Raw genomic sequence first — 11650 nt, forward strand, 5'->3', positions numbered from 1 at the left:
GCCTGGGGCAGAGGGGCAGAGCCCTGCCCAGCCCTGTCTGGGACCCGGTCCCCACAAGGTCCCCTGACCTGGGGTCTCTGTGTGTCCCAGCTCCTGGCTCCACACACAGGTGGCAGGTCTGTCCCTGGCCTTGGCACCGGTGGGCGGGGGGAGCGACACGGCTGGGTGACCTTGCAGAAGCCCCTGAGCCTCAGCTCCTGCAGTGGAGCAGAGGGCGTCCGAGGTGGCCAGCCAAGCAAGATAGGTGGGCACCTAGTAGTTGATGCTTCTGAACTAGAAGTGACATCTGTTCCGATGACTCTTCCAAAGCCGCAGACCAGCTCAGCAGTGATGACCTTACCCAACCCGACACTGGCGTTCGCTCCTTCAGGAGGGTGCAAGGAGGCTGGCGTGGGGGCCGTCCAGGGCACGGGGAGGGCTTCGGGGTCCTGAGCGGGAGCCGAGGACCGCGTGTGGCAGGGAGGCCAGAGTACAGGGGGGACCCCCAGGCAGTCTTTTGGGGGACGCTGGGTGGGCAGGTGCAGAGGGAGTTTCCATCCAAGGTGGTCCTGCCTCCCGAGACGGGGTGATGGGGCTCCGCTCCCCTGCTGAGGCGCAGGGAGTCCTGGCCATAGGGGAGGGTGTTGGAATCCTGCCCTGTGCTTCCTGACTGGTTGGGCATGGGGAGGATGTGAGGGGCACTTAACGGCCACACTCGGGCCGGGGGTGGGGAGGAGGCAGGTAGGGGGGTGCGCAGAAGGCAGGTCCAGCAGGTGAGGACAGGGTGCTGTGGGGGAGGAGGGACCCCTGGGTCCTGACCGGCACCTTATCGGTGGTGCCAGGTGGGGCCATCCCCAGGGCGGGGGAAGCATCTCCCTGAGCCCTGTTATCAGTCCCAGAGTCCACAGGACGCTCCTCGGGTTAACGTGTAACCACACGCTGTCCCCTCCACCCCCAAAGCCGCCTGTGCCCACATACGCACCTGTCTGGGGGGGGTCATAGGCCGACATGGACGCCTGGGAAGAGGGTCTGTCCCAAAAGCCTTGCTTCTCAGTCCAAGTGAGAGATGGCGGGTGTGGGAGGGGGTCTGGCCTGGGCACCAGGGGACCTGAGCAGTGTGGAGGAACTGGGGGGTCCTGGCCCTATCGGGGAGGCTGGGATCTGTGAGATGGGACGTCCCGGTCCCTGAGCAGCCCCCACAACAGTGTGGCTGGGTTCGGGGCGGGGAGGGGGAGGGGCAGAGTGGAAAGCCCCCACACCCGAGCCCCAGCCCGGGTTGGGCTCAGTGACTCCCTTGTCCCCCAAAGCAGCTGCACCTGTGCAGGGGGCTGAGCCCGTTCCTCCTCACCTGTGCCATCTACTTCCTCCTCTGGATCCCTGAAGACCAGCCGTCCTGGATCAGCGCCCTTGTCAAGTGCCTGCCCGTCCTGTGCCTGGTGGTGTTCCTGCGGGCGGCGCGCTCGGACCGGGGCTACAGGGCGCTCCTGCAGGGGGCCCTCCTGTGCTCTGCCGTGGGGGACGCCTGCCTCATCTGGCCTGAGGCCTTCCTCTATGGTGAGCCCACGAGCACAGGCCCCTGCCCTCGCGGAGCTCTCGTTCCCCTGAGGGGGCCGGGCAGCGTTCCCTGAGGAGGTGTGCGTGGTGTGGAGGGAAACAAAGGGGCTGCACGTGTTGCAGCCTTAGCTGGTCCAGGATGGCCTCACCAAGAAGGTAACGTCTTGAAGAGGGTGCAGGAGCCATCTGAGGAAGGATGGGCCAGAGGGACCAGCAAGTGCAAAGGCCCTGGGGTGGGAAGCTGCTGGCGAGTCAAAACGGGTGGGTGGGCAGGCGGGGCCGAGTGGGGAGCAGAGCAAGGTGGGGAGTCAGCGGCCAGTTCTAAGTGGAGTGAGGATGGAATGCAGCGTGTTTTAAGGTCACTCTGGTGCTCAGGGAGAAGGGAGGCCTGCACCGGGGAGGCGGGTACCGTAACCCCAGCAGACGGGTGCTGGGGCCAGGGTGGATGCTGGCACCTGGGGCGGGCCTTCCCTCAGGCTCTGCACTTCAAGGTGGCCACGTGGGGAAGCGGGCCCACCAGGCACCACCCCCCCTGTCTCCTCCAGGCGTGACGGCCTTCACCGTGGCTCACCTGCTCTACCTCTGGGCCCTCGGCCTCACTCCCCTGCGGCCAGGCCTCCTGCTGCCCATCGTCCCGGCCTTCCTCCTGTACAACGGCCTCGTGCTGCCGCACCTCCCCCCTGGCATGGTCCCCATGTTGGTGACCTACTCCCTGGTCCTGGCATCCATGCTGTGGCGCGGCCTGGCCAGGGGCGGGAGCGCCCGCTGGGGGGCCCTGCTCTTCACACTCTCGGATTTGGTGCTGGCCTGGGACGCTTTCGTGCAGTCCCTGGCCCACGCCCGCCTGGTGGTCATGACCACCTACTACGCCGCCCAGCTCCTCATTGCCCTGTCCGCCTTCCAGAGCCCCAGGCTCAAGTCCCGCTGACCACGGCTCGCACCAGCAGGTATCGGCCCCCTCCCCTCCCGCGAGGCCCTGGGCCTCCAGACTGACTGGTCTGGCCAGAGAAACCCCTGGGGGACAGCAGCCAGGCTCCTGGACTCCTGTCTGCAGGGGCCGGTCCACCCAGAGACACTTGAGAATCCCCGGTACCACCAAGTTCCTGCCGCCTTCCCTCTGGCCTGATTCTGGATGCCAGACCCCTCAACCACACCCGCGTTGGGGCAACCCGCCTGCCTGCCACCTGCCTCCCACGTCCACCTGCCCCCTTCCCTCTGGCCCTAGTTTGCGTCCAGAAGTAAAGTGCCCGCTGGGATGGAGCCATCTCTAGTATTTGGGGAGGGGCCCCGGGGGAGGGCTGCCCACAATGACAACAAACGGTCCTTTCTCTTTTTCTTTCGTTAACAAACATACCATATTAACCGTTTTTGAATGTACGATTCAGTGACATTAAATACATTCACAGTGTTGTGCACTGAATCTTTCTTTTTAATTATCATTCTTGGGGTAAAAACTCTCACCGTGAGGTGGAGCCCGCGTGACACATTTTTAGGTGTCCGATGTAGTAACGCTAACCTCACGCGGGCCCGGTGCCTGGGCTTATGAGACGTGGAATCCCCCCAGTGCGCCAGGGTCAAAGTACGTCCGCCCCTCGGGGAGTTCCAGACCCAGGTGACACCTGGGGGAGGGGCCTCACAAGGTCAAAGAAGGAGACCCCAGGGAGTGACCTCCAACGCCAGCACTCCCTCCAGTGGGGTTGAGCAGGCCCCTTTGGTCAGGGTTTGGGGTGAATACCGAGAAGAGTCATGATCACGTGTGCTGAGCACCACGAAGTTGTCCGTGCTCAGAAAACACGCCTGCATGTGTGACATCAATGAAGGGTGTGCTCTCCGTTGTGCATTGAGGGACTCTTACAGCAGTGGGGAGACTTCTACATCCACGCTGTGCTTTGGGGGACCCCCAGAGCCCCTCCCTATTTTAAGTTTTTATTTATTTTTTTTAATGTTTATTTATTTTTGAGACAGACAGAGACAGAGCATGAATGGGGGAGGGTCAGAGAGAGAGGGGAACACAGAATCCAAAGCAGCAGGCTCCAGGCTCTGAGCTGTCAGCACAGAGCCTGACGTGGAGCTCGAACTCACAGACCGTGAGATTGTGACCTGAACCGAAGTCAGACGCTCAACTGACTGAGCCACCCAGGCGCCCCTTAAGTTTCTATTTAAATTCCAGTTAGTTACCTACAGTGCGGTATTGGTTTCCAGTGTGCGATATAGTCGTTCCACACTCCCACACAGCACCTGGTGCTCCTCACAGGTGCACGCGTTAATCCCCGTCACCTGTTTGCCCCATCCCCCCACCCCTGGTGACCACCAGTGTGTTCTCTTAATGTAGTTAGGAGTCTGCTTCTTCATTTGTCTTTTTTTCCCCCCTTTGCTCGTCTCTTAAAAGTCCTCATATGAGTGAAATCCTATGGTTTTTGTCTTTCTCTGACGTATTTTGCTAAGCATCATACCCTCCGGTTCCATCCACGTAGTTGCAAATGGCAAGACTTCATTCTTTGATCGCCGAGTAATAATTCATTGTATATAGACACCACATCTTCTTTATCCATTCATCCATCGATGGACATTGGGGCTCTTTCCATACTTTGGCTATTGTCGATAGTGCTGCTATAAACATGGAGGGGGGCACGTGTCCCTTCGAAACAGCATTTTTGTGTTCCCTGGGCCCAGCCCTATTTTTCCAATTTGCTCCACCTTCAGGGCAGGGTCCCCACTCACCCCCTGCCAGATAAGTCACGCATGCTGGGGGGCAACCCGGTCAGGGGCGAGTGATCTGGGGGCTGTGACTGGCCCTTCCCAACCTCCCTTAAGCCCCTGCCTCAGGCCTACTTGCGGGTCACGGTCACGCTGCCCAGGTCCTGGGTGCTCTGTCAGCCATCAGAGCACGGAGGTAAAGTGAAGACCCCCTCTCTGCCCCCCCATTACAGCGCCCCCAGAACAATCTCCCACCCCCGTGGAAAGTGCTGAGGAGGGAAATTTCCCGCCTCCATTTGTCTAAAGAGTATCTTCGGGGCGCCTGGGTGGCGCAGTCGGTTAAGCGTCCGACTTCAGCCAGGTCACGATCTCGCGGTCCGTGAGTTCGAGCCCCACGTCAGGCTCTGGGCTGATGGCTCGGAGCCTGGAGCCTGTTTCCGATTCTGTGTCTCCCTCTCTCTCTGCCCCTCCCCCGTTCATGCTCTGTCTCTCTCTGTCCCAAAAATAAATAAAAAACGTTGAAAAAAACAAATTAAAAAAAAAAAAAGTATCTTCAAAAATGTTTTAAATGTTTATTTTGAGAGAGAGAGCATGAGCAGGGGCGAGGCAGAGAGAGAGAGAGAGAGAGAGAGAGAGAATGAATCCCAAGCAGACTCCGTGCTGTCAGGACAGAGTCCAACTCAGGGCTCGAACTCACAAACTGCGTGAGATCATCACCTGACCTGAGATCAAGAGTTGGGCTTCCGGGGCGCCCGGGTGGCTCAGTCGGTTAAGTGTCCAACTGCAGTTCAGGTCATGATCTCGTGGTTGGTGAGCTCGAGCCCCGCATCAGGCTCTGTGCTGACAGCTCAGAGCCTAGAGCCTGCTTCAGATTCATGTCTCCCTCTCTCTCTGCCCCTCCCCAACTATCGTTCTCTCTTGCAAAAATAAATGTTTAGAAAAGAAAAAAAAAAGGCTCCCAAAGGACCAAGCCACCCAGACACCCCTTCAATTTTTTTTTTTTTTTATTGAAATGTGCCTACAGACAACATTGTGTCTGTGCAACAGTGTGTATGTCCATGCGTCCGTGCGGTGGGGACAAGTAGGTCTGGTTTCCTAACAACTGTGAACTTTTATGATACAGTACCATTGACTGTCATCACTGTGCTGTGACCATGTCCTGTTTGAAGTCGTTTCTATTCAATTCCAGCAAAAAATGTGGTCATGGCTTTATTGAGATGCCCTTCATATACCATCCAACTGCCCATTTAGAGTGTGCAGGTTGTGGGCGCCTGGCTGGCTCAGTTGGTAGAGTGTGCGACTCTGGATCTTGGGGTCATGAGTTCAAGCCTCACGTTGGGCGTTGGAAAAAAAGAAAAACAAAGTGTGCACGTGAATGGTTCATGGTACATTCACAGAGTTGTGCAACCATCACCACGATCCATTTGGGAGCTTTCATCACCCCAAAAAGAGACCCGTGCCTTCCAGCAGTCACCTCCCCGATCACTTACCCCCTCCGGCCCAAGGCAACCACCAGCATAATTCATCTTTAAATGTGTTACCGATCCTTTGGGATTTGGGTCCTTTCCAGGGTTCCACAATGACAAGTAATTAGGATTCTACGCAATTCCAGTGTGAGGGTTCCCCCACACACCAAGCAAAAGTCCCTGACACCCACTGGAGTCCCACAGTTCAAGTCCATTCTGATGCTGGCTACCTGGAGACAGTCACAGCCCAGAGTCGAGGGCCAGGCCCCACGAGAAAGCCCCGCCCCCCCCCCCCCCCCCCCCCGGAGGCCGATTCGGATCCAGGCGGTCCACTTGGGCTTCTGACCATCTGCTATATAGATCAGAGGTTCCTGAGACCCCCTCCCTGGGTTTGATTAGCGTGCTCAATAGAGCAGCTCCCAGAACTCAGGAAAGCATTTCACTTACCAGATCACAGATTTGGGGCCAAAGGGATATGGCTCATGGGAGAGATGCCAGGTACGCGGAAAGGACGTGGGGGTTCCGTGCCTTCTCTCCACACTTCCAGGTGTTCGCCGACCTGGCAGGCTGCTTTTTATTTTTTAGAAATTACTTTTTTCCCCATGTTTTATTTATTTATTTTGAGAGAGAGAGAGTCCCAAGTTGTTAGCACAGAGCCCAACTCAGGGCTGGAAATCATAAACCGTGAGATCATCACCCTGAGCCGAAATCAAGAGTCGGACGCTTAAGCAACTGAGCCACCCAGGCCCCCCAGTTTCCTGCTTGCGATATTGAATTATGTGTGTGTAAGATGTTACCACTGGGGAAAGTGGGACAAAGTTCACACAGGACCTTTTGTACTATTTTTTGCAACTTCCTGGGAGTCTCTAATAATTTCAAAATAAAATGTTTAAAAAACAATTTAGAACTTTGTTCATCAACAAAACACCCCACCAAAGATATTTTTCTTCCTTCTTCTTCTTCCTGTCCCTCTTCCTTCCCTCTTGAGACATTTCAGTCCTGAAGTCATTTGGCGGGACTGAGCAGTGCAGGCGTCCCCGGTGGTGGTTCATCGTGAGGGTCAGAGTTCAGGCAGGGTGAGGAGGGCGTTCGCACGGCGGGCAGCTTCCTGTGCAGAGTCAGAAAGATTGAGCAGGGCACATGGGTCTTCGCAGGGGTGAGGAGGTGGTGGCAGAAAGGGGAACAGATCACGTACAGGAGGCTTGCTCATGTTAAGTATACAGAAGCTAGACCTACGCTGTCAGAGAAATGTGTTGATAATAACAGAGAGAAAAAGTGAATGAGCCACACGTGAAAAGATGCTTCATATCACTGGTCGCTAAGGAAATGCAAATCAAGACCACCTCACACCCGTTAGGATGGCAACCACCAAAGAAGAAACTCAGAAGTGTTGGTGAGCATGGGAGATACCCCAGGCACCGTGGGTGCGAATGTAGAATGCTTCAGCCACCGTGGGAGACAGCATGGCGGTTCCTAAAATAATTGAACGTAGAGTTACCATACGATCGAGCAATCCCGCTTCTGGATCTATGCCCGAAAAAATTGAAAGCGGGGTCTCGAAGGGATATTTGCACACCCAGGTTCAAAGCGGTGTTGTTCACAATATCTGAGAGGCGAGAGCCGCCCACGTGTCCGTCAGCGCGTGAATGAATAAGCAAAATGTGGACTATTCTGTGTACGTCCATGTGGTTGGTGGTGAGTTGTCCCCAAACCTCACTGATGACCCCTCACCCCTCCACACACACTCTTGACAGAAGAGCTTGGACTACCACGCCCTTGAGCCCCCTGGGGGTTCCTTCCGGACGACTCAGGGGAGGTCCTTGCAGAACTGATGGGAACTGTGCTTTCTGGGATTTGTGGATGAGCTTGGGGTGGATGAAGGAGCAGGGGACTGTCTGATGCCTTCTCCTAACAGGCCTATCTTCCCCTTTGCAGGCTCCATCCCAGTCAGAAGCCTAAGGGTGGAGGCTCAGACTCCAGCTCCATCACCCCGAGAAGGGAGGTCTCTGAGGGTCCAGGCCCTCAGATATACTTCTATGGGATCCACTTGTCTAAGGAGAGCATCCCAGGTGGTGCTCACAGCACCTCAGAGACCCTGGCTTGTTGTGGATGCACTTGAACCCCAAATTTGCATGAATTCTTCGTGTGAACAGGACAGAGTGAGCAGCTCCAGGGAGACCCTCTGCACGTCTACAGGTGACAAATGACCCTCCCTAGGGATGACGCTACCAAAGAGTAAAAGTAAGGTCGTTGCATTTGTTGCCTGGGGCTGGCATAAGAAAGTGCCACCAACGGAGAGCTTGAAGCAACAGTTCTGGAAGCTGGAATTCTGAAATCGAGGTGTTGGTCACACTCTGTTTGGAGCCTCAAGAATCTTTTCTTGCCTCTTCTAGCTGGTGACCTTCGGCTTTCCTTGGTCTGAAGACACATCACGCCGATCTCCGCCTCCAGCCTCCCAGGGTATATTCTTGCTGTTTGTGTCCAAATTTCTCTCTCCTTCTAAGGACACCAGTCATTGCATTTAGGGCTCATCGTAATCCGTGCAAACTCATCTTACCTTGGTTACGTCTGCAAAAACCCTACTTCCAAATAAGGTCCCATTCACAGGCACCAGGGGTTAGGATGTGGACATGTCTTTTTGAGGGACACAACACAATTCGACTCACAACAGTCACCGAGTTGAGGATTAGCAAAGACCACTTCCAGCTTTGAGGCAACAGTAGGAGGTAGTTAGTAAAGACAGTGCTCTAGCAGAGTACTGTGGGAGCCGACACTCCCATGACCTTGTTGAGACACGTAGGCAGTGTGTCCACAGGTGAGATGTGGTCATCTGGCTCTGACAAGGAGAACAGGAAATGATGTCCGTGGGGCCTCCTGACTCACAGATCAGGGGCGGAGGGCCCCAGACTGACATCCCATCCTAGGCTTCTAGCTTCTGGGCCCTCGTTCTAGAGAACAACGTCCTCAGCACCCAAGTCTGTCCCGGTGTGGTGCAGGTACTCAGGGATTTGGAAATGCTGACCATGTCCCATCTCTTAGTGCCCAATCCAGTGACAGACCGGGGGACACAGGACCACACCATGAGCTCTGTCATCCTGATGTGGACAGCTCCTCTGGGCCCTGACCATCCACCCTACACCTACGGGGTCCAGTGCTGTGAGCCAGGTTTCGCCAGTGAGATCCTGAACATCTCAGGGACATGGGTCATGGTGGGGGGACTGGAAAGGAGGGCCTGGTACGCCTTCACCATCCAGGAGAGAAGGAGTGGAGTCTGTGGTGATACCCAAGTCTTTGACCTGCCCACAGGTGAGACACACAACTGTTCGGGATTTGGCCCTTCTGGGCTGGTAGGAAGGGGCTGCTCTGGGCCTCTTTTCGAGGATCTGGACAGTTCATTTGAGCTCAAGGGATGGAGCCCTGTTGCTAGGGGGTGTCCCTCCTTAGCAACAGGGTTGGGCAATCACCACACATTCCCAATCTACCTCTGAGAGAGCTTTAGAAGACAAGACATACCCTAAAGTATCCACGTCCAAGTTTCTGGTCTTCAGACTCAGCCAGCTCCGGACTTTGGCCTCACCCCAAAGACTCCATTCACCCTCCACCTACTGGGTCCCCTGGGCTAGGAGGATGTGACAGGTGGGAGACCCAACATCATGGACGCTCCACTGGAGGAAGGGGGCCTGGGAGGCTGAGACACGTACCCCTTCACCGAGTAAGGATACCTACAGGTGCTCTGGGGCAGAGAGCAGGTGAGGGAGATGTTTCCAGGAACCGCACCCCCACTTGCCTGCTCCCAACACGGTCACGAATTTGCACAAGGGAACTGTGGTGAAAGGTCCCCACAGTCCCCCACTCTCCGCTCTACATGTACTGGGTCCAGTGAAACCCTGGAGGACATCTCCAGGGACAGCAAGATCCCCAGGGACATCACGTCAGCCACACAGGCAGGACCAGTGACAGTTGGTATGAGGTGCAGACCCTGGAACCCGGGACTCTGTACACTTTCAGCATGTGGGCAGACAGGAACAAGTGGCCGGTTATGCACAGAGCCTCCTTGCATCCACAGGTGAGATGGGCCCCCTTCTACCTGGTGGGAGCTGAGGTGGGGTCCGGGGGCAATGGGAAGAGTGGACTCCAAATCCCATCAGGCCATGGGGTCATGCTTTGCTAAGCTGCAGTGATACAGAGAGCCCAAGGGCTCATGGGAGTGGTAGTCCGAAGGGATCTGTTGCGTGTCCATTGGGGGAGGCCAGAAAATGAGAGCTGAAGAGGTATTTTGGTTTTGGGAAGAAGAAGATTGGCTAGACCCCCCAGGACAGATCTGCCTGTGGGAGGAGCCTGTCCATGTGGGATCTCTGGCCAGCTCAGTCCTACCGGGCCATGGTCATGACCGTCTGGGATGGAATAAGGGCCCCGTCTGCCTCTGACCTGCCACAGGGAGAATGCAGGTGAGCAGAGCCCCATGGAGACAGGTACCTGGAATGAATGGGTAGCTGAACCCCACTGTCAAGATCATTGTCTTTAGAAATAGGGTAGGTGCAAATGCCCTGGGTACCCTGGGGACACCTTGGACAGAAGACTCATCCTGAAAGAAACAGGCTGATGAAATGCCTGGGGCATTGAGCCCCCTCTTCCTCCTCTGGGGCAGGGATGGTGTCGAAGCACCGAGATGCTCTCAGAGCCAGCAGTAAAGTGGTAACTGCCTCTCCCTGCTTGCCACTTTATCCCATGTGCTTGACAAACGGGGATTCATGTTACAGAAAGTGGTAAAAACGGCCAACGCGTTACTATGTGTGCACATGATGGGGTCGCTGCCTGCATCCAAGATGGCCCCAGGGGTCCATGCTTCCGGCTTCCACATTCTTGTGCGGTCCGCTCCCACATGAAAGGGGCTGACCGGCATCCTGAGGAGGATGTGCTGAAAATGATGGTGTGTGCCTTCTGAGGCAAGGTCATCAAGGATAGTGTGACTTCTGTGTTGTTCTTGCTCTCGGGTCCTTCGCTCTGGAGGAGGCTGGTAAGGTCACACAGGTGGTTGGTAGTAGGAATGAACAGAATCAGTAAGTCAACAAAAATGCCCTGAAAAGCTCTTCTGGACTCTGGAGGTCTTAGGGATGACCCAAAAATCGGGGCGCCTGGGTGGCTCAGTTGGTTAAGCATCCAACTCCATCTTGGCTCAGGTCACAATCTCACGGTTTGTGGGTTCAGGCCCTGTGTCGGGCTCTGCACTGACAGTGTGGAGCCTCCTTGGGATTTTCGTCTCTGCCCCTCCCCTGCTCACTTGCACTCCCTCAAAATAAATAAACGAACAACCATTACAAATAAATAAATGTGGCTATGATTTATCAAGCATTTTAAAAGGGCCGGCCATCATTCTAAGATTTTATATGTACGCAGTCATTTCTTACCCACAGTATATCGATAAGCAGTTGTATTCATGTTTTTACAGCTGGGGAATCTGAGTCACTGCGAGTCTAAGCCACTTGGTCAAGGTCAAACGGGGCGGGCGAGGCAAATAAGCAAATACTAACAGTTTGGCCTGTGACGGAAATAGCACAGGGTCCTGACCCCGTCCAACCCAGTGTGGTCCATCTCTGACTGCATCCCCAGGGAAGGGGAGGAGGGAGATGGTTGGAGGACAGGAGGAGGGTGCACCTGGCTGGTTGGGGGGGAGGGCGGGGGGCCCATATGCCATGTCATATGCGATAGGCAGGCAGGAGTGATAATGAACAGGGCTCACACCGTGAGGGCCGCTGTGCTGTGGAGGCAGGGAGAGGTGACGGGGCCTGAGTCAATGCAGAGAGCCCACCACAGGACAGGGCTTTGGACCCAGCCTCCTCTGCCCCTTGACAGATGGAGCTGGAGCTGTCTCTTTCCCAGGCCTGTCTCCGGCCTGACCATTCGGGACCTGCTCTGTGCATTCATGGAGGCCGCAGCGGCGCTGGCGGGGAAGC

General features: G+C 55.9%; 1 protein-coding gene and 1 non-coding gene across 3 annotated transcripts; both read left to right on the top strand.

Annotated features, from left to right (window-relative positions):
* The first annotated feature begins 742 nt into the window (after positions 1 to 742).
* On the top strand, positions 743 to 2953 carry TMEM86B (transmembrane protein 86B). Of its 2 annotated transcripts, none has more exons than XM_058708773.1 (3): positions 743 to 1038; positions 1287 to 1533; positions 2079 to 2953. In XM_058708773.1, exons 1-3 carry the CDS (start codon positions 988 to 990, stop codon positions 2459 to 2461), a joined length of 681 nt encoding a protein of 226 aa, XP_058564756.1. In that variant the 5' UTR covers positions 743 to 987; the 3' UTR covers positions 2462 to 2953. The 2 variants fall into 2 exon arrangements, with proteins under 2 accessions (XP_058564756.1, XP_058564757.1); XM_058708774.1 differs by having other exon boundaries at positions 1290 to 1533.
* Positions 2954 to 5499: 2546 nt separating this feature from the next.
* Positions 5500 to 5572, top strand: TRNAQ-CUG (transfer RNA glutamine (anticodon CUG)). Its single transcript has one exon. It is a non-coding gene; the product is annotated as a tRNA-Gln (tRNA).
* The last annotated feature ends 6078 nt before the right edge of the window (positions 5573 to 11650 follow it).

The sequence above is a fragment of the Neofelis nebulosa genome, chromosome 17, assembly GCF_028018385.1.
Source record: "Neofelis nebulosa isolate mNeoNeb1 chromosome 17, mNeoNeb1.pri, whole genome shotgun sequence".
Lineage (NCBI taxonomy): Eukaryota > Metazoa > Chordata > Mammalia > Carnivora > Felidae > Neofelis > Neofelis nebulosa.

Coding starts and splice junctions, on each gene's coding strand:
- TMEM86B (XM_058708773.1), top strand. CDS start 988: ATGGACGCCTGGGAAGAGGGTCTGTCCCAAAAGCCTTGCTTCTCAGTC. Junction 1,039..1,286: donor AGCCTTGCTTCTCAGTCCAA/GTGAGAGATGGC, acceptor TGTCCCCCAAAG/CAGCTGCACCTGTGCAGGGG. Junction 1,534..2,078: donor GCCTGAGGCCTTCCTCTATG/GTGAGCCCACGA, acceptor TGTCTCCTCCAG/GCGTGACGGCCTTCACCGTG.